At 56.2% G+C, this 20,964-nt stretch overlaps 10 protein-coding genes across 10 annotated transcripts; 5 read left to right on the top strand and 5 right to left on the bottom strand.

The window, feature by feature from the left end:
* The first annotated feature begins 97 nt into the window (after positions 1 to 97).
* On the top strand, positions 98 to 1,530 carry L226DRAFT_556872 (uncharacterized protein). The gene is made up of 4 exons (XM_067683151.1): positions 98 to 443; positions 507 to 646; positions 696 to 746; positions 797 to 1,530. The coding sequence occupies exons 1-4, from the start codon at positions 287 to 289 to the stop codon at positions 1,397 to 1,399; spliced, it is 951 nt and encodes a 316-aa protein (XP_067541689.1). The 5' UTR covers positions 98 to 286; the 3' UTR covers positions 1,400 to 1,530.
* L226DRAFT_549800 (uncharacterized protein) lies at positions 1,426 to 6,162 on the bottom strand (the record flags this gene model as incomplete). Its single annotated transcript, XM_067682707.1, has 12 exons — positions 5,936 to 6,162; positions 5,840 to 5,876; positions 5,760 to 5,786; positions 5,396 to 5,707; positions 5,079 to 5,335; positions 4,817 to 5,028; positions 4,692 to 4,762; positions 4,528 to 4,638; positions 4,437 to 4,477; positions 3,111 to 4,386; positions 2,244 to 2,631; positions 1,426 to 2,189 (listed from the first exon to the last, which is right to left on the bottom strand). The coding sequence occupies exons 1-12, from the start codon at positions 6,055 to 6,057 to the stop codon at positions 1,426 to 1,428; spliced, it is 3,618 nt and encodes a 1,205-aa protein (XP_067541688.1). The 5' UTR covers positions 6,058 to 6,162.
* Positions 6,163 to 6,395: 233 nt separating this feature from the next.
* On the top strand, positions 6,396 to 8,380 carry L226DRAFT_499129 (uncharacterized protein; the record flags this gene model as incomplete). Its single annotated transcript, XM_067677703.1, has 6 exons — positions 6,396 to 6,523; positions 6,571 to 6,804; positions 6,856 to 7,250; positions 7,310 to 7,653; positions 7,703 to 8,085; positions 8,140 to 8,380. The coding sequence occupies 6 exons, from the start codon at positions 6,396 to 6,398 to the stop codon at positions 8,378 to 8,380; spliced, it is 1,725 nt and encodes a 574-aa protein (XP_067541687.1).
* A 243-nt stretch (positions 8,381 to 8,623) lies between these two features.
* Positions 8,624 to 10,065, bottom strand: L226DRAFT_477399 (60S ribosomal protein uL18). Its single transcript, XM_067676750.1, has 5 exons — positions 9,796 to 10,065; positions 9,700 to 9,742; positions 9,488 to 9,648; positions 9,062 to 9,428; positions 8,624 to 9,012 (listed from the first exon to the last, which is right to left on the bottom strand). The coding sequence occupies exons 1-5, from the start codon at positions 9,881 to 9,883 to the stop codon at positions 8,772 to 8,774; spliced, it is 900 nt and encodes a 299-aa protein (XP_067541686.1). The 5' UTR covers positions 9,884 to 10,065; the 3' UTR covers positions 8,624 to 8,771.
* A 227-nt stretch (positions 10,066 to 10,292) lies between these two features.
* Positions 10,293 to 11,101, top strand: L226DRAFT_450110 (RNA-binding domain-containing protein; the record flags this gene model as incomplete). Its single annotated transcript, XM_067674932.1, has 4 exons — positions 10,293 to 10,611; positions 10,668 to 10,792; positions 10,850 to 10,916; positions 10,971 to 11,101. Coding segments are annotated over 4 exons (642 nt in total), but the record flags the coding sequence as incomplete, so codon positions are not given.
* Positions 11,102 to 11,363: 262 nt separating this feature from the next.
* On the top strand, positions 11,364 to 13,935 carry L226DRAFT_608409 (DUF1716-domain-containing protein). Its single transcript, XM_067685925.1, has 11 exons — positions 11,364 to 11,446; positions 11,500 to 11,841; positions 11,902 to 12,008; positions 12,058 to 12,325; positions 12,376 to 12,469; positions 12,525 to 12,748; positions 12,806 to 12,954; positions 13,008 to 13,143; positions 13,195 to 13,428; positions 13,484 to 13,615; positions 13,675 to 13,935. Exons 1-11 carry the CDS (start codon positions 11,423 to 11,425, stop codon positions 13,849 to 13,851), a joined length of 1,887 nt encoding a protein of 628 aa, XP_067541684.1. The 5' UTR covers positions 11,364 to 11,422; the 3' UTR covers positions 13,852 to 13,935.
* L226DRAFT_608408 (WD40 repeat-like protein) lies at positions 13,786 to 15,825 on the bottom strand. The gene is made up of 5 exons (XM_067685924.1): positions 15,474 to 15,825; positions 14,767 to 15,375; positions 14,396 to 14,713; positions 14,159 to 14,339; positions 13,786 to 14,105 (listed from the first exon to the last, which is right to left on the bottom strand). The coding sequence occupies exons 1-5, from the start codon at positions 15,786 to 15,788 to the stop codon at positions 13,945 to 13,947; spliced, it is 1,584 nt and encodes a 527-aa protein (XP_067541683.1). The 5' UTR covers positions 15,789 to 15,825; the 3' UTR covers positions 13,786 to 13,944.
* Positions 15,826 to 15,993: 168 nt separating this feature from the next.
* On the top strand, positions 15,994 to 16,959 carry L226DRAFT_529556 (translationally controlled tumor-associated). The gene is made up of 5 exons (XM_067679636.1): positions 15,994 to 16,114; positions 16,168 to 16,244; positions 16,299 to 16,429; positions 16,484 to 16,676; positions 16,740 to 16,959. Exons 1-5 carry the CDS (start codon positions 16,056 to 16,058, stop codon positions 16,784 to 16,786), a joined length of 507 nt encoding a protein of 168 aa, XP_067541682.1. The 5' UTR covers positions 15,994 to 16,055; the 3' UTR covers positions 16,787 to 16,959.
* Positions 16,960 to 16,971: 12 nt separating this feature from the next.
* Positions 16,972 to 18,893, bottom strand: L226DRAFT_608406 (disulfide isomerase). Its single transcript, XM_067685923.1, has 5 exons — positions 18,713 to 18,893; positions 18,526 to 18,663; positions 17,592 to 18,467; positions 17,455 to 17,535; positions 16,972 to 17,399 (listed from the first exon to the last, which is right to left on the bottom strand). The coding sequence occupies exons 1-5, from the start codon at positions 18,859 to 18,861 to the stop codon at positions 17,135 to 17,137; spliced, it is 1,509 nt and encodes a 502-aa protein (XP_067541681.1). The 5' UTR covers positions 18,862 to 18,893; the 3' UTR covers positions 16,972 to 17,134.
* A 177-nt stretch (positions 18,894 to 19,070) lies between these two features.
* On the bottom strand, positions 19,071 to 20,772 carry L226DRAFT_608405 (uncharacterized protein). Its single transcript, XM_067685922.1, has 3 exons — positions 20,419 to 20,772; positions 19,485 to 20,363; positions 19,071 to 19,427 (listed from the first exon to the last, which is right to left on the bottom strand). Exons 1-3 carry the CDS (start codon positions 20,663 to 20,665, stop codon positions 19,288 to 19,290), a joined length of 1,266 nt encoding a protein of 421 aa, XP_067541680.1. The 5' UTR covers positions 20,666 to 20,772; the 3' UTR covers positions 19,071 to 19,287.
* Positions 20,773 to 20,964: the final 192 nt, after the last annotated feature.

Below are 20,964 nucleotides of genomic sequence, written 5' to 3'. Positions count from 1 at the left end.
GCACTTGGCGACAGTGACGCGCAGGCGCGCTGCATGTGACTCGCGTGCAGGCATCGCGTTCACATTTTGTGGCGCGGCCGTCTCAATTTGGATCCAGCCCACGATCTCCTCCCTCAGTCGCTCTTCCTCGACCGTCCAGAGGCTGACAACATGTCCTGGCCGCGCTATAAGGTGGTTATCGTTCCTTCCGCCACTCAGGTGTATACCTTGCCTTCATCCCCTTCCCTACATCTACCTCGCTGGCCGGGACTTTGCATATCTTGCTCCGCTACGTCTTCAATTCGATATGTTTTCTCTTCTGCTGCTGGTAGCTTCTTCTATTGCCGCTGCTGCGGAGCTGACACCTGTGGCTCCTGGTCCTGGTGACACCTTCGCGACCGGTTCTCCATGCACGATTCAGTGGGATGCGGATACGAGCGGGAAGTGGACCAACATGTCGATCTGTGAGTGCATCGCTTGCATGCATAAACGCATTCAGAGTCTAAAGTCTGAAACACCCTTGCTAGACCTAATGTCTGGCTCAAACGACAACATGACGCGAGTTACGACGGTGACTTCGGGTGTCGATGGCACAGACGGTACCCTCTCCCCGTACCAATGGACATGCCCCGACGTAGAACCCTACTCCGCCATTTACTTCTATCAGGTGTGTTCCTATCAAATAACCGTGTGGACCTACATAATCATAGTACTAGTTCACCAATGGAGATGATTCGGAGGATTCCAAATGGACTACTCGGTTCACGGTACGTCATGCAGCACCGTCCGACGTCCCTCTTCTCACTAACCTGAACAGATCACATCGCCTTCGGGAGAGAGCGAACGACCCCAACATAAGACACAACCAGACGGCGACGCCGTTCCTTGGGGAGAGGGACACTTGGCCACCACTGACGGCAATTCGACCCAGGACTCTGACTCCGCCTCAGCGACTTCCTTGCGAAGCGCCAATAAGGCTGTCGATACTCAGGAAAGTGCGGACAGTCCATCTACCTCCATCGAGTCTACCAGCAATGCCCACCAGCACCACAAGACTACCCTCTCGACTGCGCCGTCTGACACCGCTAGTCCTTCCCATTCCACGCTTACTACACCCCGCACCTCGTCAACGCACAGCGCTCCTCGTTCGTCCGACCATTCAACCAGTACCGGGATCAACAACCTCGCCGACGCGTCTATTCCCACTGCTGGTCTCCCTGCGGAGAAGATGCACTCCACCCGTACCCATACGCATTCTTCGTCCTATCCTTCCGGCAGCGCGGCCCCTTCCTCGGCAATGGGTCCCGGCATTCCGGAAGCAGGCGGGATGCAACTCGCCAGCTCGGGGCGTGTCCGACGAGACGAGATGTGGCTCAAGACAACGTCTCTATGCCCTCTGTTACTAGCTATGTTGCTGTAGTATCTGTCCCGTTGTTCAGGTCTTCCTCATGTTGTACAACTGGCATGACGCTCACCTTGCTGCAGTTGAGGATCTATCGCTTCCATACCCTGTGTACTCTGGCTCGCATCTTTTAATTCAGACATGCCCTTCATCGTCAGCAGAAGTGGCGCATGATCGCTATGGCTTCGTTCCTTCGGATCTTCCAGGTAGGAGACGTCCACCACGTTCGGCTGCAGACAGTTCTCCACGAGCGCATAGTCCACTCTTGCGCAATCCGCTCCCTGAGGCTTCCCCTTCGCGAACCAGCTATATGCCTTCACGTCCGGGTGTAGTTCGCGGAAGATATCAATCACGCCAACCCCGGGGAAGAACTGCTCCAAAAATTCTGACCGTGCGAGGCCGTGGGGGTACTCCGTCCTCAGCCGGGGGTGGCAGTCCATCGTAGCGAGCGAAATGTTGAAGTCCCCAATGAGGACCACGCGAAGGCCTCGCTGCTGAAGCGCAATGCACTCCTGCATGAGCAGCCTGTTGAACTCCCGTTTGCGCTCGTTGCGCGTCTTGGGCGCAGCCTGCCCCAACGGGTCCCGCCACATGAACTCGCTCCCGTTCAGCGCGTAGACATTGAGGAGAACCCATCCGCTCTTCATCTCGAGGATGTGCACGCGCCCTTCAGCGTCCCAATCGACCTCGCGGGCCGCCGCGATGGCGCTCGTATCACGCACGAACGTCACCACACCGAAGTGACGTTGTCCGCGCGTCGCCCGGTTCAGGGAGTGGTACATAGTGTACCTGGGCCCGACGTCCGCATCTGCGTCTTTCCCGTTCCCGCTGGAACCGCGCCTGACGGAACCCTCGTGTGCACCGTAGTTGGCCGCGAGTCGGAGGGCCGAGATCCACTCCTTGTCACTATAACGCGCCCGCGCCTCCTGCAGACAGACGAAGTCGGGGAAGCCATGTCGTCGGATGAGGTCGCGGAGGAGCCCGGGGCTGCTTCCGGGCACGACGCTGGGGGTCGTGTTGGCAGCGGAACGCGCTTTGTTACCGGGCAACTGTAGGAACGGAACGGGTGTTTCGACGTTCCATGAGAGGATCCTGGTGAGGATCCTGGTGAGACCCGGTTCGGTATCCAAACGGGCCTTCGCGTGCGGAGGTGCTTGGGTCTCGGATCTTTGGCTGTCCTCGCTGCTACGGCTGCGCTTAGCCATGTTTCGGAAAGTCCTGGTAACAGTACGGCGAGTCGCGGAAATGAACTGTAGACGATACCAGAGCCACAACAAGGTTTAGCTGTGTGATGGTCCAGGCGACGCAGCGACCGCACTCACCAACTCCGCTGTAGTTTGCAGGAGCACGACAGTGAAGGGCGGGTGGTTACGGACAGCAATAAGCTTCGCAGTTGGAGGTAGTTGGTTAAGTGTATCTGGCTGGAGTGGCTCATAGCCTCAGACAGCCAATGCGGTTGAAGGCCTCCACAGCCCCACCGTTTCCAAACATGCCACGTGGTAGCGGATGACCTCATCCAATACGCGAACTTAAACCGGACTTAGCCACAGCAGGAATTATATTGATACAAATCGTGAGCTCTAAGCAGACAGAGATATAACAAGGGCATTCACAGCGATACGTGATACGTGTACTTAAATATCATACTCTAAGCGTGAAGGGGAATAATGATGCGTAACATCCATGATCAAGCGTGCGCTCCTCCCGCGTTCGACACCGGTCATGACACCGGGCCGCTGCGGATCTGGTTAACCAACGTTTCCCAGTAGCTCCAGTCCGACCCATCTACGCTCGGCAACGCATCCGGTCCCAGCACCGGTGAAGCCGTCTGCCCCGTACCCAACCAACCGTTGATGTCGGCGAGGCCAGGGGTGGCCCATGGCAGCCCGGTCCCACCAGGCTGGTCGTCGACCGCAGGACCTCCGCTAAAGATGTTGCACCACTGATCCAACAGTGATTGCGCGGTCTCGTCCTCGCCTTGGGGACTCCCTGAGCCGGAGTTCGACGAGGTTTCGGCCTGCTGGAGTTGCCGTACCTGCTGCACAGGGGACGGACGGGAGAGTTGCGTGAAGGTCTGACTGGGGGAGGATAATGGCACGGAGGCAACGGATGCGAACGAGGAGCCGAGATTAGGTATGTGTGAGGCGTGTGGAGGTCGAGGAGCGATGGCACGCGAGCTTGACGCAGGCGGTACGTACCCGGTGGGGTCGACTGCCATCTTGTGGTCTGCCGAACTGTCGGGGGAGCCCACTGACTGGGACGATTTGTTCTTGAGGAACTCGATGATCTTGATCTCCCGACGAGTGATGTCGTCCATCTCCGGTATGCGTTCGTGTCGATAGAGGAAATAATCCAACAGCGCAAGCATACGGTCCGCGTCCTTGCCCTTAGGATATAGCACGACGTAGATTCCAGCGATCATGGCTGCCTGGAACTCTCGGTAGGCACTGGCGACAGGGTCGCGACCTTCCCGAGCAGTCGTCGCGACGTACTCCTGTCGAATCTCGTGGTCTTTGAGTGCAGATTCGAAGCAGGCATCCCGTGAGCGCGAGTACTTTGTGCTGTCGAGTTTCCGCAAGAGGTAAGGACGGTGTAGGGAGATGCGCACGAACAAGAACTCGGTGACGAGGAGGAAGCGCTGCAGAGGGATGTACGGATGTGAGGCGTCCAATGAGGTGTCAGGGTCAAGGGAGTAGTACGGGGGAAGACTCTGCTTGTACTTCAGCAGCTCGTCGTCTAGAGCGAGGACATCGGCGTAATGTCTTGGAGAGTGGATATTCTGGAAGAAGTCGGACATTCGGCCCATTATGACAGCAAGTTGATGTCGGAGGATCAGGAAGGTATTGCGCGTCGGCTGAGATAGAGGTAAACCTGTCCATTTCTGGGGACCCGTCGTTTTCTCGTCGGAATTAACTGGGGGGCGAGTGGAAGTGTAGTTGTCATGGATCGCCATTGGTCTGCCGAGGACGAGAGCGATAGAACGATCTGCATGGTACAAATTTGACCTGACGACCTGTGGTCAACACTGGATGTCATCCCGCTGTAACCCACTCACCATATCCGGCGTCGGCGCTCAACTTGCAGAGGTTCCATACCCTATTTGAAATTGAGAACAAACTTGTATCGTTCGCCTGCGTAGGGCTCACCATGTCGACACCATCTCTATGTAGTCCGATTGCTTGCGCGGTCCGCACGGCTGCACCCAACTGACTCCAGGACTCGGTCATTCGACGATCAAGCACCAGGAATCGAGCACTCTGGGATGAACGTCAGCATCGTGGAAAGCTAAACCATGGAGAACGGAACTTACCAGCATTCGAGTAAGAACGATCTCGAAACAATCAGGCTGTATAGCTGCGATGATTAACAATGCACGCCGTGCTGTGGACGCTGTCAACCAACATCGATCTGCGAGCGAGCGCAAGGGACACTTACAACACCAGTAATAACGGCTTCCTGCTGTCTTTCTCGTCTGTTCAGTCCCACCTATACGATCCGGTGCCAACCTGACTGCGATGGCGAGTACGACAAACAACAACGGCAGGAAACGGATGTTATTGGGATTCGCCAAACTGTGCTCGTTCGCAACGAACGCTGCGTATTGGTTGCGGAACTCGTGCTCCGATATGGGATACCGGGTCCAGTTTCTGTATGTCGTATCAGTTATCCGACGCAGGAGCACGAATGCAATACGGACATCGCGGCAAAATAGTGGTCGATGAGATCATCGCGCGTCTTTCGAGGGGGAAGCTCGTCGAACATGTTCTGGAGCCGGTCGGTACTGTACCCACAATCGCGCATGAGGCGTTGGAGGCGTTCGGAGGCGTTCTGTTGATCAATCGGTAGTAGAGTTGGCTTCTGGTCCATCTTGAAGATGTCACCGGAAGCTTGATTCATAGAGTAGGGGCTGTTGGCTGCGCTGCTGTCGGCGGGACTGGGTACCATGCTTTGCAACTGGATACAAAAGGACATAAAGGGCTCTGTCGTATAAAAAACTGGTGATAACGAGCTTACCTGTTCTAACACTGCTGGCGCCGCGACGAGCCCAGCTGCGCTCTTTCCATACCATCTCCCGCTCTCGAACATGCCGCCGCTAGGATCTTCCTCCTCTGGTTGAGAACGGTTGCCGTCGTCCATCGGGGACATTGAACGACGCTTGTCGTGAGATCCAGAGTCAGATAGAGGGGTGGCATTGCCTTGGGACCAGTAGTGGGGTAGGGCGGTCTCGATGATTTGTTCGAGGCGTGCTAGGCGGACGTGGATGTCTTGGTCGGTCTTGCCAGGGGTGTAGGATTTGCAGAGTTCTGGAACCTTGCGGGCAATACACTGGAGATAATCCGTTAGTGTCGATGTATGGGCACAATGAAAATGCGCGCACATGCGAACAAGGGATCTGCCTGTCACACTGATCAAGCAGTGAGTGGTAGATCAACGGGGGAGCGGTGCGGATATCCATACCTTCTGTTTGCGGCGATGGCATTCACCGCACGAGTAGCTATGTTTGGGATGCACGAGGGTTGGCGTGGCAAACTCTAGACGGCAGATGTGACGTACCTGACACGGGTCCGGGGTTTCTTGTGTGCTCGGGAAGAGTCCAAGTCGTCTTCAGACTTGCGGCGGACAGGGGTGAGGCCGGGGGTGGTATCTGGCGTGAAGCCAGGAGTGGTTTTGGGCATGGTGGCAGACGAGGACGGGAGAACAGCAGAAGCCAGAGCGTAAAGTATGGACAAGAGACGGGAGAAGGAAAAGACGAGGAACGGGCTTGGAACGGGCAAAGGCCAAGCAGACTTTCCGAGGAGGACCGTACCGGACCCGCGTTCAGCCTCAGCCTGCTTCACGTGATGGCCATAACGCGCAACGCTACTGGACGCGCTCTCCATCTCCGCCGCGAACGGCCTTGTCCTCGACCTCCAATCACCATCCGCGCAAGCCTTCCGCTCCCTCGCGCTTTCTAGGCCTTGACATCATCGTCCCGCTAGTCCTCCCTCGCCAGTCCCGACCCTCCTGGCCTCCCATGGACCCCCAGGAGCCCCCGTGGAAGAAGCTCAAGCTCTCCCTAGAGCGCCCCTACACCGACGACAGCGGCGAGCCCATCCCTGAGCTCTTCGACATCACGCCCGACGGGCAGCACATCTACCGTCCGTGAGTGTCCTCTACGGCTGTGTCGACCCTCTCTCATCCCAGGACAGCCGCGAGGACCCGACCGCTCTAGTCGGCACGAAACTCAGACGAATCTTCCTCGAACGCGGCATCGACTTCTTCGATGCTGAGAAGGGCATCCACACATCCGCTGCACCCCAACCTCAGGGGGATGCTGAGCGAGCAGATGCCGCATCTACGGACGGAGAGGCCGCCGAACCATCACATCACATGACCCCGGAGGAGCTGTACAAGATGCGTATGACCCTCCTGCCCCAGCTATAGTGAGTTCGGAGGCGTATCGCTAGACATATGGATGAATTGACTGAGCCCAGCGTCGCGTTTGGAGAGATGTGCCAAGCGAGGGATCTCCTCACTCTCCTGCTGTCGTCCTCGCTTCCGTCCCAACCGTCCACATTGCCCCCTAACCCCCTCGCCGCCACAGTTGTTACCAAACCACCGCCGATCGTCTCGGTACAAGCGTTCAATTCTCAGCTCACGATTGGCGGCAAAGACAAGGCGCTCCGATCTGCAGCAGACCTCTTCAAGAGCGCTGCTGACAAAATGGAAGAAAGCAGAGTCTCCGGCGAGAAGTATTGGGTGGACGCCCTCAAGATTCGAAGAGGAAATTGGGGTCTCATACCCGCACCGCTACCTCTGGGGTCGGCCACCGGCAAGGGTGCCGACAAAACGTCGAAGGACTTCCTGATCTCATTCGGACTCGAAGAGTGTGAGTTCTAACCTGCTCACTCACCGTGTAAGCCACTAATAGAATTAACACTCTCACAGCACCCGCGCTATTCCGCAGACGTGCTATTGGGCGTATGTCCACGACTCTCGGTGCGGGAAGCAGCTCGCTTGAGTTCCCTATGCGTCAGCGGACGCGTCTTCGCGTTTCCATTAGCCGCTCTGCACCAGACAGTACGCGGCAAACAGAATACAATCTTTTAACAGATCCGGACGACGGTTCTCTCGACGGTGCCCTTCGTGCAGCCCAAGCGGAGGTTGTCGAGCAAGAAGTCTTCGCCGCTCTCATACGGGAAGCAAGCGGCCTTCCCACCGCGTCAGCGGAGGTGTCAGAACGTCTCATCCTCATCGATGCTGCCCAGAATACAGAGCTTCGATTCGAGTTGGTAAGTCTTCCTGCCACCGGACGTGTTCTACCTGTACTCATATCCGCAGGTGGACGGAGAGACTCTCCGCAACGACGACCGAAAGGTCGACCCATATTGTGATCTGGTGTACTCTTTGCTACACGTCTTGCTCTCACGAGCCCACAGGGTGTTAAAGAGCAGCCGCCTGAGCAGGGCTAGCATCGCGCCTGTGCCTGCTGCCCAACCGCCCCCAATACTACAACCCATCATTGACATCTTGCAGTATCGCGAGTTCTGGGAGCGCGTGCGGGAGGAGATTGACCGCGTGGTAGCCGCGCTGCGTCTAGCAGGAGTGTCCACCAAGGTTCATTACGACCCGGTCGCAGACGGAGGCGAGACCCTCGTTGCGTCGCTTCTCAGCGACAAGTCCAGTCCTGTTAGCGGCGATGCGCTGCTCCGGATCGACGACAGGTGGGAGCAACGTGTCGGCCTGGGTATGAGTTACCGCTGACATATGCTGCACAGACATACGTTGAGGTTCACGACCGCTTCGCCGTCCACCCTCATCGTCCATCTGCCCCAAGCGACTTTACCAATTGCATCCATATCCCAGCTATCGCAGCTCCTCGTAGACGAGATTAGCAGCCGTCTGTTGAGTCGAATATGCGAAATCGGGACAGAGTTGTGCGAGAGGGTCAACGGGACCTGGTTCGTCGATCTGCTCAGCGGCCGGAGTGTCGGAAGGTGGGAGGGTTGTACACTGTAGGTCTTCCTTCGGTCCTCCGCCGCTTGTTCATCCGCTCATGTCGTCCTTTCAGTAACTTCCAGATCAATTTCGCTGGTGACGCCATCTCGTGCTCTGCATCAAGGTCAGGTCGGGACAATCGACCTTCACATGTCGAGGCGTACCGACCAGGAGGTCAACTATCTCTGTTGGAATGGGTAAAACATACCATCGAGTCGTCATTAGGACGATAACATTGCTCTCAATGCATGGTGCACTGATTGCGAGGCGCTTGACTCGGACGATCAAAGATGTGCGCAGGTATATGTGGTGGTGGCATGATGAGCATAGCCTAGTTTTTGGTGCATAGGCGTACGTATAGGCGTAGAGTAATACATGCGAAGGAAAGCATCCCGAAAGCAAAAACAACCGTCTACTCGTCGGCGTGCTCGGCTTGGAAGGCCTCGATCTTCTCCTGGATGCGCGCCCTGCGCTGCTCGAGGGTGAGCTTGGGAGTCCTGTGCTTCTTGCTCTCCGCAGCCCAGTCCTTGCTCTTCTCGGTGGGCTGGAAGGTGGGGTCCTCACGGATCGCGGCGTATGCGTTCGTGAAGATCTCCTCAATGTCCTCCGAGCCGACACCGTCCGCGAGGTAAGTCGAGAACTGCTTCTTGAAGCTAGGAAAATATCAGGATCGAGCTTATGATACGCAAATCGTAGACGTACCGCTCGTCATCCTCCTCCTCAAGCGACTCCATGTACTCTGCGACGTGACCGCCAAAGATGTACTTCTTCAGGACCTCAGCGTCAAGCTCCTTGGACTCGGGGTCGTAGCCGGGGAAGCGCTTGTCGTTGTGAGGGATGAAGAGACCACCGTCGGAAGCACCCTTGAGGGCACCGAACACACGGGAACCAGTCGACGTGCGCTTGAGACCGACATCGAGGTAACACTTGAACGGACGGGGGGCATCCTCCTCGTCAAGCACCTCGGTCATGGTAAGAGTACCATCGGGATCCGCGACACCTTCGTACTTGTCCGCGAGGCCGAGCTTGGTGAGGGCACGGCGCGCGCAGAGAAGGCCAGTCGCATAAGCTGTACGCTCTTAGTGAGAAGGACAGTGGTGTAGAGAAAACATCGTTCCTTCCACGTACCGGCAGTCCAGTTGGTCAGACCGTGGTTGATACCGTAGCGAGGGAGCTCCTTGGAGCGCGCAGAGGTGAGGACGAAGTCACCCTGCAGGCGGGCGTAGACAATTTGGACAATAACTTCACGGTTGGTGAAGCGGACGACCAAGCGGTACTTGGGGGCGTTGCTACAGGCATGTCAGTTCCCACTAACACTCAAGTGTTGCTCATTTACGCACTACTTGTTCTTCGCCTGGGTCACCAACCGCTTGCGCGCGTAGTCTGGACAAGAGAATTAGGTGGATTTGGTGAACGCCCCACAAATCGGCACTCACAGTCGGTCTTGCCCTCACGGCGACGGCGGTACTTGACCTGGAACCGCGAGAAGTAGGCGTCGGACTTGACCTTCTTGACGAAAGGCATCTGGCAGGAGGTGCGGTGTTAGTGTCCGTCCGACCCTCATCCACATCCGCCCGAGACCATCCATCGTGTTCCCCAGCAATTCCGCCTCCCTAAACTTCAACAACAATCGTGCAGGACCATAGGAACGTCCCGACATAGTCTCAACGGTGCTCACCTTGAGGGACGAGGGTCTTGAGGAGGGGATGAGCTTCGTTGACCGTGTGCGGAGGCTTTGGGTGGCACAATCTCAGAACGGTAGGACCCCGGAGCCACGTGGGCAGGTTTGGGGTCCCGGGGTCCTCCCGCCCTGTGCCCAAGCGTTTGACCAAACCAGCCTTGTCCGACGTTGCCTCTCGCTTCCTTCCAGTCACAGCTATACTCACCTCCTCATTACCTCTCTGCAGAGCCTGGCACGATGGATCCATACTCTTCGCAGAACTACTACCAACAGTACCAGTACCAGCAGCAGCAATCCTCCGATGTCAATCCCTACCACCAGCCCTACCAAGGACCGATGTACCCTATCCCTGGCTCATCCACTTCAGCTCATAATGCTCCCGTTCCTGCAAATGCCTACGAGTACGACGTAGGAATTCTCGCTCAGCAGAGTGTCTATGTCCCGGGCGCCATGATTGATAAGCGTGGCGGAGCCGGGGGCAAGCTGGCTAAGGGTGGCAAACGGACGACCGTCCTCAGGAAGGGAGGTGGAAAGGTTTGGGAGGATCAGACGCTTCTAGAGTGGAATCCTTGTGAGTGGTCATCCTGCTCATTTGTTCGTGGGTGTTGTGCTGACCACATGGTGTAGCCTGGTTCCGTCTGTTCGTAGGCGATCTCAGTAATGATGTCTCTGACGATGTACTGTCCAATGCCTTCAACAAGTACCCGTCCTTCCAGAAGGCACGGGTAATCAGGGACAGGTTGAGTAGCAAGGTGAGCCAACGTCGTGGTTACTTCGTTGATAGATACGGTACTAACTCGTCTTTATAGGCCAAGTATGGCTTTGTGGCGTTTTCCGATCCAGAGGATTTCCTCAAGGCATGGAAGGAAATGGATGGTATGTGCGTTGTTTGACGAGCTCGCTTCGCATACTCAGTAACTTGTTTTGTAGGCAAGTACGTCGGTAACCGCCCGATCAAGCTGAAGAAGGCGGACAACGCCATAAACCCTGTAGAGATCGGTCACCGGAAGGCTAAGCAACTAGAGAAAGAATTGAAGAAGAACAGGCACAAGCCCTACTGAGCAATGAGCTCTGATTGACGCAAGCTCCGCCCTGCTGTTTCTTCGACTCTGAGTGATAGCGACGTGTGGACATGTACTCGTACTTGTAGAGACTGTATCTTTTACTCGCCTAATGCAATGCATGTTGATTGCCATTGCCACGGATCCTGCCAATACCAGATACATGTACGAACAATTTGGTGTAGCGTACAAAACGTTAACGCATGAGCGCCTCCTTGACTTGTCAGGGCCTGCAGCGCTGAGGTCACTTGTCCTCTGCTCCTGCCTTCTGCCACATTGGTGCCACCTCGGCTGCTTGAACATCGCTACACCTGCATTATTATGGATATCGACAAGCTCTTCAAGGTTGGTGCGCTCGTGCCTGCTGCTGAGCTGTTAGTGTATTGACTGTTGGTTAGGTGCCCAAGCTACCGGCCGGTAGCAATAAGAGGCGTATGCCTGACAATCCTACTCCGGAGATGTTGAAGCGCATGCGGCTAGACAGCGAAAGCAGCCCTGAAACAGAAGTCACCTCCACGAACGGTAGCTCGTCGCGCGACAAGGGAAAGAACAGGGCCACAGTCGAGGACGAGGACGAGGACGGAGGGGACGAAATGATGGACTTCGCACCTGGTGGTGATGCCGACTACTTTGCAGAAGAGGATGACGAGGGGCGGTTCTTTGGAGGTGGTCTGACGAAGGAGCAGAAGGACATCCTCAATATATTCGACAAGGATGGTGGAGAGGGCGTGCGAGAGGACGTGAGTACTCGCGTTGTGTCTGTAACCTTGCGCTCATTACTGAGGCTAGTTCCTCATTAGCTGGAGGAAATGACGATCACGGGCGTACGGAGGCTATTGACGCGCTTTGAGCGTGCGGCGAACAAGAATCAGGACCAACGCTCGAAGTATCCCGACGACCCAACGAGGTCAGTTGACTTCAACATGAATCCTAGTGTCAACTGAGAATTTTTGCAGGTTCATTGACTCTGAGGCCGACCTCGACCTCGCATTGAAAGCCCTCCTCCCCCTTGCGCAGTCACCAGTACTGGCGTACCCGGAGATCGTCAAGTCCGGGGCTGTGGAACGTCTAGTCGGTTTACTCAGCCACGAGAACATGGACATCGTTATAGATGTCGTAGAAGTGATCAACGAGTTCACGGACGAAGACGAAGACGATGTGGAGGCGGAGGAAGAGGAAGAGGGCAACCGGGAGGAGGCATTGAAGCAGCTCATCGAAGCCTTCGTACGTCCATTCACTCCTCCCATGCGCATGTCCGTCTTAACAGGAACTAGATTGGAAACTCAATCTTGGAGTTGCTGGTGGACAACCTGAGTCGCTTCAACGAGGAGGAAGAGTCTGATAGGCAAGGTATCTTCCATGTACTTGGTGAGTGCGGCATCGCTGTAGAGTTGCGCGACTTTGACTGACCCATCTGTTATAGGTATATTCGAAAACATTCTTGGGTTCAATGCCGACTTGTCCACCGAGCTCGTCTCGAAAACGAAGATACTTGATTGGCTCTTGAAACGAATAGAGTCGCCAAGACACGACGAGAACAGAGGATACGCTGCGGAGATCCTGTCCATCCTCCTGCAGAACAAGAGGCCGAATCGTCTTGAACTTGGTAAGAGAGACGGCGTTGAGACTATCCTCAAAGTGCTCTCGGTATGTCTCGCTACTCGTTGCACCAGATGAGACTTCCTGAGGAGTCATTACTTCCAGCGTTACCGCAAAAAGGACCCTGTCAATGCAGATGAGACAGAGTTTATGGAGAACGTCTTCGATGTCCTCTGTTCCGCTCTGGCTGAGCCCGAGGTCAAGAAACAATTCCTCGACAGTGAGGGCGTCGACCTCATGATCCTGATGATGAAGTATGTAACCTCTCACCTTTCGGCGAATGCCATTTCTTACCAAGCTCTTCCAGGGACAAGATGGAAGCCCGTTCTCGAGCAATAAAAGTCCTTGACTACGCCATGTCCGGTCCTGCTGGGACCGCCGCCTGCGAGACCTTCGTGGATGCGTTGGGTCTCAAATCGTTATTCTCGACCTTTATGGGCAAGGTATGTCAGCCCCCACTTGTGGGTGAAGGTCGCGAACTGATGTTGGTACAGTCGAAGAAGCAAAAGGCCAATGCAGCCCATGCTGCCTCCGAGGACACAGCCCATACATTGGGCATCGTCTCGTCGTTGCTGTCCAATCTCGCTTCCGACTCTTCCGCACGCATACGTCTCCTGGCCAAGTTTGTTGAGAACAGTTATGAGAAACCTGAGAAGTTACTGGAGATCAGGGATACTGCTCGCACACGACTGAAGGCGACGGAGAAGGAGATTGAAGATGAAAAGAAGGTGCGTGAGCATATGGCATCCAGTCACGCCGTGCTATGCTGATGGTTCGACATAGCGGATGGAGGCTGACGGAGAGGAGGTTGAGGGAATGGAAGACCTTTGGTACCTTCAACGGCTAGACGGCGGTCTGTTCACATTGCAGACCGTTGACTACATCTTGGCATGGATCACAATGGAGGACGATGGCGTACGTGTCTCGACTTCTCCCGTTTTAACTCCAGGTCGTCTCACATGTATTCGTTGCAGATACGCGAACACATTAAGAAGCTACTTGATCGCAAGAGCCAGTCATTCAAGGACATCGTGAAGACCCTGCAGATCATGTTGGACAACGTGGATGACGACAGCACTGATGCTCCCGCCGATGCACCATCACAGCGTGAGATCCTACAAAACCTCATCGCATTCCTCGATGCGTGCTGAATATATACGTGCGGACGTTATGGAGTACAATATGTATACTACTAATGGATGGTGCGAGACGTGCGTACAGTGCGATGATGAGAGCAAAAACGACTATGCGACGGAGAGAGCTGCCGAAGCTAAGAGCATGTCTAATGCGCCCTTCGCCTTGACGAGCTCCTTTTGGAACCGCAGTTCGGCGGTGACCTTCTTTCGTAGTCGTACGAAGAGGGTGTCAATCAGTGGTGACTGCCCAAGGACTGGCGTATACATCTCTGCGGCGGCGGTCAGCAAGGTTGCATGAGAGGAGCTCTGAAGCTACACTTGCCAATAACAATATTCGCAACGTCGCAGACCATCTCGCCAAACCGAGGATCGGTAACGTGCTTGAGCAGCAACCGTAATATTGGCTCAAGCAATACATCGTCGCGCCCTGCTAATGCAGTCCGGAGGCCGTCTCGATGAATGAGCTCCTGGATCAATGAGAACGTGGTTGTTGGTGGAACGTTCTGTGATAATCTGTCAGCCAGCCAATTCCCTAGTAGTACAGCACCAACGTTCGCACCTTGCGTAGTACGGAGTCCAGCGCAGCTGAGTACTTGAAGTTCTTCAGCAGCTTATCGTAGTCCCGCAAGCGCTTCTTCCGCTTGCTCTCGACCTTCAGCTCGTCCACATCTCCTGTTGGTTTGGACTTCTTCTTTTCTTTGACACGACCCTGGCCAAGGATAGGAAGTGCGCCGCCCAGGAAAGACTCGAAAGCCCCTGTGCGGAGAGATGCTACCGAGAACAGGTCTTGCGCTGCAGGCTCGGAGGCTTTGGGCTGTCGTCTCCGGACAGACAGAGTGCCATCCGACATTCCCGCAGCGATGTGCGTTTCGTCGGACTATCACTAGATTCAAGAAGTGCTTGAGGCGACAGGAGCATGCGTGTACTTACCGAGATAGCCAAACACAGGATAGGCGCAGGGTATCGCATTGTGTGCACGACACGATACGTGCTCACGTCGTACACCTTCACCATCTGGTCCAAGCTGCCCGTGAGCACCCGGCTAGCGTCCGAGTTAAACGCAAGGGAAGTGACGGTCTTCTGATGATTTGACATAGCCCTCGTACACCGACCGCCTGCGACGATATCCCAGACGCGGAGTATAGGACCGGCAGACGAGAGGGCGACCGTGCCTGAGGGGAACATAAGAACCTGCTCGACAGGGGTTGTATTCCGTGCGCCGGCGGCACTCGAGGAGTCGCCCATGACCATCTCGCATTCACCTGTCCTTGAGTCGAACAGGCGAACAGTAGCGTCATAGGAGCCGGTGAGGATGAGGTGAGGGTTGGAGGTGGAAACCTGCCCGGAGCGGACGTAGTCGGTGTGATCGAGGAAGGTGGTGATCGCAGCTTGTGAAGGAACATCCCATAGCTTCACGGTGGTATCGTCGGAACATGACAAGACCTGCGTCTGATCAAGGGCGGAGAACTTCGTGACATGTACGGGTTGCTTGTGCGAGTCCAAGGTTCGCAGGATGGCGCGCGAATTAATGTCAAAAATCTATAGGTCATGCATTCATCAGAATTACAGACAACGCAGCAGAATACACTTGTCTGTCATGCGATATGCCGGACAGCAAAGACGGGCAAAATACGCACTTGGATGAGGCCCGTATCATCTCCCGCGACCACAAGCTTCCCGTCTCCGCGTATGCATCCACTCCGCGCGACGTCTTTGAAGCGTGATATTGTCTTGGTAACTTTCTGAGTCCTTGGCGCATATATTTGCACGCGAGTCGCGGCAGTCACAGCATACCGGTGGGGTTTCGAAGGAGAGAAGTGGACAGAGGTGACTGGCGCATATTCCTTGATGAAGACTGGGTGCTTGTACTGTCGCCAGTAGCGAGACTCAGCGTTGTGCTTTGTGGCAGTTGGACGCGCATGTTTGCGAAGGACGACGGGCTGGTAATCCATGGCGCGGAAGTCGAAAGTGAGCCGAGCACTTGTACGCCGCGCTTGAAGTCAGAAAAAGTTCGAAAAAGGCAATGGACGATCGGGGCGGAAGGCGCACACGTGACCCAACGATAAGAGATCGATTGATCACATTTGTTCTCGGGCCTCCAGTTATTTTTCATTGAAAAGTCACGTACATAGCCCGGCTCTTGCACCTCAGGTCCCTTCACTCTCCTTCTCCATCCTCCGCGTCGTCCTCCGCTCTTCCCCAACACCAAAAAATCCGCCATGTTGCTTTACTCGGACATCATCTCCGGCGACGAGATGTTCTCGGATGCCTTCCCCATGTATGCAACCCTTGCCCTCCAGACTAGGAATACTCGACTGACCGTTGCTGCAGCAAGGAGATCGACGACATTGCCTACGAAGTGGACTGTCAGCTGATCACCGTCAAGGCGGGCGCGGACGTCGACATCGGTACGTACACTCTGCATCTACCCGAGCACGAGTATACTGAACGCGACTCTGCAGGCGCCAACCCTTCTGCCGAGGAGGGCGAAGAGGCCCTCGAGGAGGGTGCTACGCAGGTTAACAACGTCGTTTACTCTTTCCGTCTCCAGTCTACCTCCTTCGACAAGAAGTCCTATCTCACTTACCTCAAGGTGCGTCATTCTCCACCATTGGGATTCCCTTCCAGCTAATGTCTGCCGCATCAGGGCTACATGAAGAGCGTGAAGGCGAAGCTTCAGGAGTCGAAGCCTGATCGCGTCGAGGCTTTCGAGAAGGGCGCGCAGGCCTTTGCGAAGAAGATCATTGGCAACTTCAAGGACTACGAGTTCTACACCGGCGAGAGCATGGACGCCGATGGCATGGTCGCACTCCTCAACTACCGTGAGGATGGTGTCACCCGTACGTCTAACCCATCAGTTCGTGCATCGTACATGAGCAAGCTCCTGATGTGTCACTCCCCAGCTTTCTTCACGTTCTGGAAGGACGGTCTTAAGGAGGTCAAGCTCTAGATTGCCCCCGTTCGCTCTCGTTCGCATACTGGATCCCTAGCTTTTTTATCATGCGTATCTGGCGTTGTATCAGTTGGTAGTTCTGTAGGATGAGAAGTCACATCATTTGTATCCTCAGATAACGTCCCAATGGATGGCATGTCTTGTCAACTGGTCTCGGGCATTGCAGCCGATAATCATCGAGTGGTGGGTCAGCATGAAGACAGTGTTCGCGACTCATCAGTATTGGATCAATCCCCTCCATCACGTGGAGTACAAGGAACTGTGGTTTATTTCCAGACGGGCAGAGCCTCGACTAATGCAATAGAATAAGCGTAGAGATCATGCAATCCATCCAAATACCAAACATTAGAGCTCCTCGTGACGGTGGCCGTCCTCCATGACAACCTGCTCACCCTCCTGTGCGGGTGTTGAGTTGCCAAAGGGAACCTTGGGGTCAAGGGGGTTCTTGGCGTTTTCCTCCACAAAGGCAATGAGGCTCTCAAGAGAGCGATCGCCGTCGTAGTCAATGAAGTCATGAGTGCCCGCAGGCTTAAATTTGAGTGTGGGGAAGCCGGAGATGCGGAAGGGCACGCTGGGGGGGAGGTCGTTCTCGGTCGCCTCCATCTTGGCACTGAAAGGGAAGTAACGTGAGGAATAGAATTGACAGTACGGATAAATATACGTACATCGTGATGCGGTCCTTGAGGCCAGCGAAGTGCTCACCGAGGGAGTCCCAAGTGGGCTTGAGACGCTTGCAGTGGCCACACCTTTGAATGATTGATTGTCAGTTACTAAACCTAACAAACCGAGACAGCGGACATACCAGCTGGCATAGAACTCAACGAAAACGTCGCGCTCATCATCCAAGACAATCTCCTCGAACTGCTTGCCGACGAGGTTGAAGACGGGCTCATCCTGAACCTCGGGGATAGGCTGGCTCTTGAGCTGGGGCTCAAGCTTGTGGTCGAGGAAGAGCTCAACCTGCTCCTCGGCGGCCTCAGCAGTGAGGTCTTTCGACTGGTCGAATGGGTACTTGAGCTGCTTCTGGAGGTCCTGAATGACAAAGCTCGGCCACTTGGACTCAAGAAGGTTGAGCGCACGCGCGTGGTCGCCGTACTTGATGGCGTCGATCCAGACGAAGTTGATCTTGCCCTTGTACTTCGCCGCAACGGGCTTGATGGCATTGACGTACTCGTCGTGCTTCTCGTCGGTTGGGTCGACGAAGAGGTAGGCAAGCGGCTTGCCGCTGGACGCGTAGGTCTGGTAGTTATCTGCACCAACCTCGTCGATAATGGGGATAGAGAGATCGCCGATCCAGGTCTCAATGTCCTTCACCTGAGCCGAAGCAATGGGGTAGGGGTATTCGGTCTGGGGCTCGTCGAAGGACCGGAAGACGACGATGGCCGGGGGAGTGACACCAGCCGCAGCGGCAACCTCGGGGTCAGTGGAGAGACCGAAGAGGTAGTCGTCACGGTGTTTGCTGGCAGTCGCGCTAAACTCGGCAGCGGGGGCGTCCGTGCTCGAGGAAACGAAGGCGATGGCGACAAGCTTGTCGGCCGTCTTGAAGTCGTCAAAGTTATCCTTCGTCACCTCCGAGACAGCGGGGAGAGACTGCTTCGTCATGTAGCCGATGATGCCATCTGCCTTGCGGGGACCGGTGTATTCGGTGTACTCGCCGTTGCGGTACACGCGGAGCGTGCTGTGAGAGACCGCGGTTACCGCGGCTGCCAGGCGAGCAGGTAAGGAGAAGAACGCACGGGTAACCCTGGATGCCATTGGACTGGCAAAGGTCCGCCTCGTCGACACAGTTGACCTTGGCGAGCTTGATGTTCTTCTCCTTCAGTGCGGTCGCGGCCTCCTCATAGTGGGGAGCGAGGGCCTTGCAGTGGCCGCACCTGCAGACACGTCAGCAAGACGTACCGAAGAACCTCGTGTGTCTCATACCAAGGTGCAAAGAACTCGACAAGCATCAGCGACTCCGGGTTGACGGTGCTGTCGAAGGTGGCAGGGGTGAGGTCGATGACATCTGAGGCGAGGACGGCCTGGATGAAGGCCAGCGCGGCGGCCGACGACAAGAAACGCGACACCCGCATCGTGAAGGAGAAAAGGAGAGGAAGGAGAAAGGTTTGGGCGGCAGCAACGACCGCGAGGGGTTTATAGGAGCGCAGGTGTCGACGTGTCACCAATCTTATATATGCAGTGCGCGTTTCTAAGCCCGATCAGCTCACAAGCCGAGCCTCTCGACTGCCAACTGATTCCACCCAAATCAGGCAGCCAACCGTCTGCTCTCTCTCGCTAAATTCCTCCGAGCTCGCGGCGATAGAGTTCGTCTGACATCTCCCGTGTGTCTCGACAGCACTAGCACGGTCATAGCGCGGACATTCTGCGCATCATCTGCTCCCAATGACCTAGTCCACCCTTCTTCGCCGCCTCATGACAGCAAACACCCCGCCTTCCTGCGGAGCGCATACGTGGCCAAACGGGCGAGCATCATCAATTGGTCCGTGGTGACAGCTACACTACAGCGTTCCTAGATCGAAAGTGCTTCCCTTCTGTCTCCCGCCCGCGTACTTTCTCACTCCCGGCGCAAACGGTCGCGGCGGCGGGAAGCCCGACACGACGAACGTATGAGAACCGACAGTGGGTGGGGGCGTGGGTACTACAACCACATTGTTAGAACGCTGTGAAGATCGGAGATACCGAACCTGAAACTTACTCTTGCGCCGTTGTTCTGAGACTCCATTCACCTTCGGCACGAGACCCGAGGGCAGTCGCGAAGGTGGGAGCGACGTAGGTCTCAAGCTAGACCCAGAACTAGTACGCGCGCGCACCGGCGATGGGCCCGGAGGAGGCGGAGGAGGCGCAGTGGGAGCTGCACTGTGACGAGCAGGGGAAGGTCCAGGCGGCGGAGGCGGCGGGGGCGCCAAGGGTGGTACACTGCGACGTGAAGCAGGAGAAGGACCCGGCGGTGGAGGGGGAGGGGGAGGGGCAGCGGCGGGAGGAGCTGGCGTCCGCCTTGCAGGAGGGGGAGGTGCTGCTGGTGGCGCACTCCCCGCGTCTGAGTGAGCCCGCGGACGGACTGGGGGCGGGGGAGGCGCAAGGCCAGATTTCCGCATAGGTGGAGGAGGCGGCACTGTACGTGCAGGGGCACTGTCAGAATGTTGGATGGGAGAAGATCTCGCTGGCGGGGGCGGGGGCGCCCTTCCTGGAGTAGTCGGCGGAATGGGAACCTTGCGGTGGACAGTCGACCCAGGCCTAGGAGGAGCCTCGGGAGCGATTCTGCTGTGCATAGATGGTGAGGATGTGCGAGGTGGTATAGCCGGCGGCGCCGCGTGCGACGAGCTAGGCCGAGGGGGAGGAGGAGGAACTTTGCGCGGCGGAGGGGCAGGCGCACTCGGGGGCCCAGGTGGAGTTGGGACGTGACGCGCAGGTAGACTGGGGGCAGACCGAGCAGGCGGGGCCGGAGGTGCAGGTGGTGGAGGCGCAGCGGGTCTCGCAGGAGATGATCGGTTGGGTGGTGGTGGCGGGGCTGCAGGTACGGACGGTGGCCCACGCCCAGGTACTGAGGGCGGTTTGCCCAATGTTGGTGGTCTGCCTGCTCATCCTGTCATGAGCATGTCTCGTCGCGTTGCAGCACGATGAAGACGCACCTAATGAGCTGTGTCCGGCCGGCTTCAACTTGGGCATCCCACCCGCAAATAGACCACCGAGCTGGGGTGGCCCAGCACCAGCGGATGCCGACGCTACCATCGGAACTGCAGGTGCTCCCATACCACCCCTACCGCCTCCACCCCCACCTTTGGAACCTTCAATTATGGGCGCACTGCGGTCATTGGTAGTAGCCTTCTTCAGCTTCTTGCCAGCTTGAATTTGTGCCAGCAGCTCAGATGATGCCATGTTGTGCGTAGGCTGTCAGAGCGACGCAATTGTTGTATCCGCAATCTACGCCCGACGAGGTTGGGCAATGTGAGTAAAGGTAGAAGTCAAACGAAAGCAGATGGCTGTAAGGACCAGAAGATAAAGGCAGAGCAGGCGCCCGCAGCCCACTTGTACCCGCCTTGCGCAGCTGAGGCCTGCCTGGGACAGAGCACATTGACATTGAAACATCCACAGACAAGGCTCACGCGCAGTCTGAGACATAGACATGCATGAGGTGCCTCGCGTTTGAGCAGGCCTAAGCTTCCGCGATGACAAGT

Source organism: Lentinus tigrinus (genome assembly GCF_003813185.1).
Source record: "Lentinus tigrinus ALCF2SS1-7 unplaced genomic scaffold L226scaffold_2, whole genome shotgun sequence".
Taxonomy (NCBI): domain Eukaryota; kingdom Fungi; phylum Basidiomycota; class Agaricomycetes; order Polyporales; family Polyporaceae; genus Lentinus; species Lentinus tigrinus.
Note: the sequence above shows the minus strand (reverse complement) of the source record. Positions and strands in the feature narration are given on the sequence as shown.

Coding starts and splice junctions, on each gene's coding strand:
- L226DRAFT_556872 (XM_067683151.1), top strand. CDS start 287: ATGTTTTCTCTTCTGCTGCTGGTAGCTTCTTCTATTGCCGCTGCTGCG. Junction 444..506: donor GTGGACCAACATGTCGATCT/GTGAGTGCATCG, acceptor CACCCTTGCTAG/ACCTAATGTCTGGCTCAAAC. Junction 647..695: donor CCGCCATTTACTTCTATCAG/GTGTGTTCCTAT, acceptor TCATAGTACTAG/TTCACCAATGGAGATGATTC.
- L226DRAFT_477399 (XM_067676750.1), bottom strand. CDS start 9,883: ATGCCTTTCGTCAAGAAGGTCAAGTCCGACGCCTACTTCTCGCGGTTC. Junction 9,743..9,795: donor CCGTGAGGGCAAGACCGACT/GTGAGTGCCGAT, acceptor TCTCTTGTCCAG/ACTACGCGCGCAAGCGGTTG. Junction 9,013..9,061: donor GAGGAGGAGGATGACGAGCG/GTACGTCTACGA, acceptor ATATTTTCCTAG/CTTCAAGAAGCAGTTCTCGA.
- L226DRAFT_608409 (XM_067685925.1), top strand. CDS start 11,423: ATGGATATCGACAAGCTCTTCAAG. Junction 12,749..12,805: donor CTATCCTCAAAGTGCTCTCG/GTATGTCTCGCT, acceptor CATTACTTCCAG/CGTTACCGCAAAAAGGACCC. Junction 13,616..13,674: donor TCACAATGGAGGACGATGGC/GTACGTGTCTCG, acceptor TATTCGTTGCAG/ATACGCGAACACATTAAGAA.
- L226DRAFT_608408 (XM_067685924.1), bottom strand. CDS start 15,788: ATGGATTACCAGCCCGTCGTCCTTCGCAAACATGCGCGTCCAACTGCC. Junction 14,714..14,766: donor TCCTGTGTTTGGCTATCTCG/GTAAGTACACGC, acceptor ATCTAGTGATAG/TCCGACGAAACGCACATCGC. Junction 14,340..14,395: donor TGGACTCCGTACTACGCAAG/GTGCGAACGTTG, acceptor AGATTATCACAG/AACGTTCCACCAACAACCAC.
- L226DRAFT_529556 (XM_067679636.1), top strand. CDS start 16,056: ATGTTGCTTTACTCGGACATCATCTCCGGCGACGAGATGTTCTCGGAT. Junction 16,115..16,167: donor TTCTCGGATGCCTTCCCCAT/GTATGCAACCCT, acceptor CCGTTGCTGCAG/CAAGGAGATCGACGACATTG. Junction 16,677..16,739: donor CCGTGAGGATGGTGTCACCC/GTACGTCTAACC, acceptor GTCACTCCCCAG/CTTTCTTCACGTTCTGGAAG.
- L226DRAFT_608406 (XM_067685923.1), bottom strand. CDS start 18,861: ATGCGGGTGTCGCGTTTCTTGTCGTCGGCCGCCGCGCTGGCCTTCATC. Junction 17,536..17,591: donor GTTGAGTTCTATGCCAGCTG/GTATGTCCGCTG, acceptor AATCATTCAAAG/GTGTGGCCACTGCAAGCGTC. Junction 17,400..17,454: donor CTCAAGGACCGCATCACGAT/GTACGTATATTT, acceptor CTTCCCTTTCAG/TGCCAAGATGGAGGCGACCG.
- L226DRAFT_608405 (XM_067685922.1), bottom strand. CDS start 20,665: ATGGCATCATCTGAGCTGCTGGCACAAATTCAAGCTGGCAAGAAGCTG. Junction 20,364..20,418: donor GGCCGGACACAGCTCATTAG/GTGCGTCTTCAT, acceptor CAGGATGAGCAG/GCAGACCACCAACATTGGGC. Junction 19,428..19,484: donor CTCAGAACAACGGCGCAAGA/GTAAGTTTCAGG, acceptor ATGTGGTTGTAG/TACCCACGCCCCCACCCACT.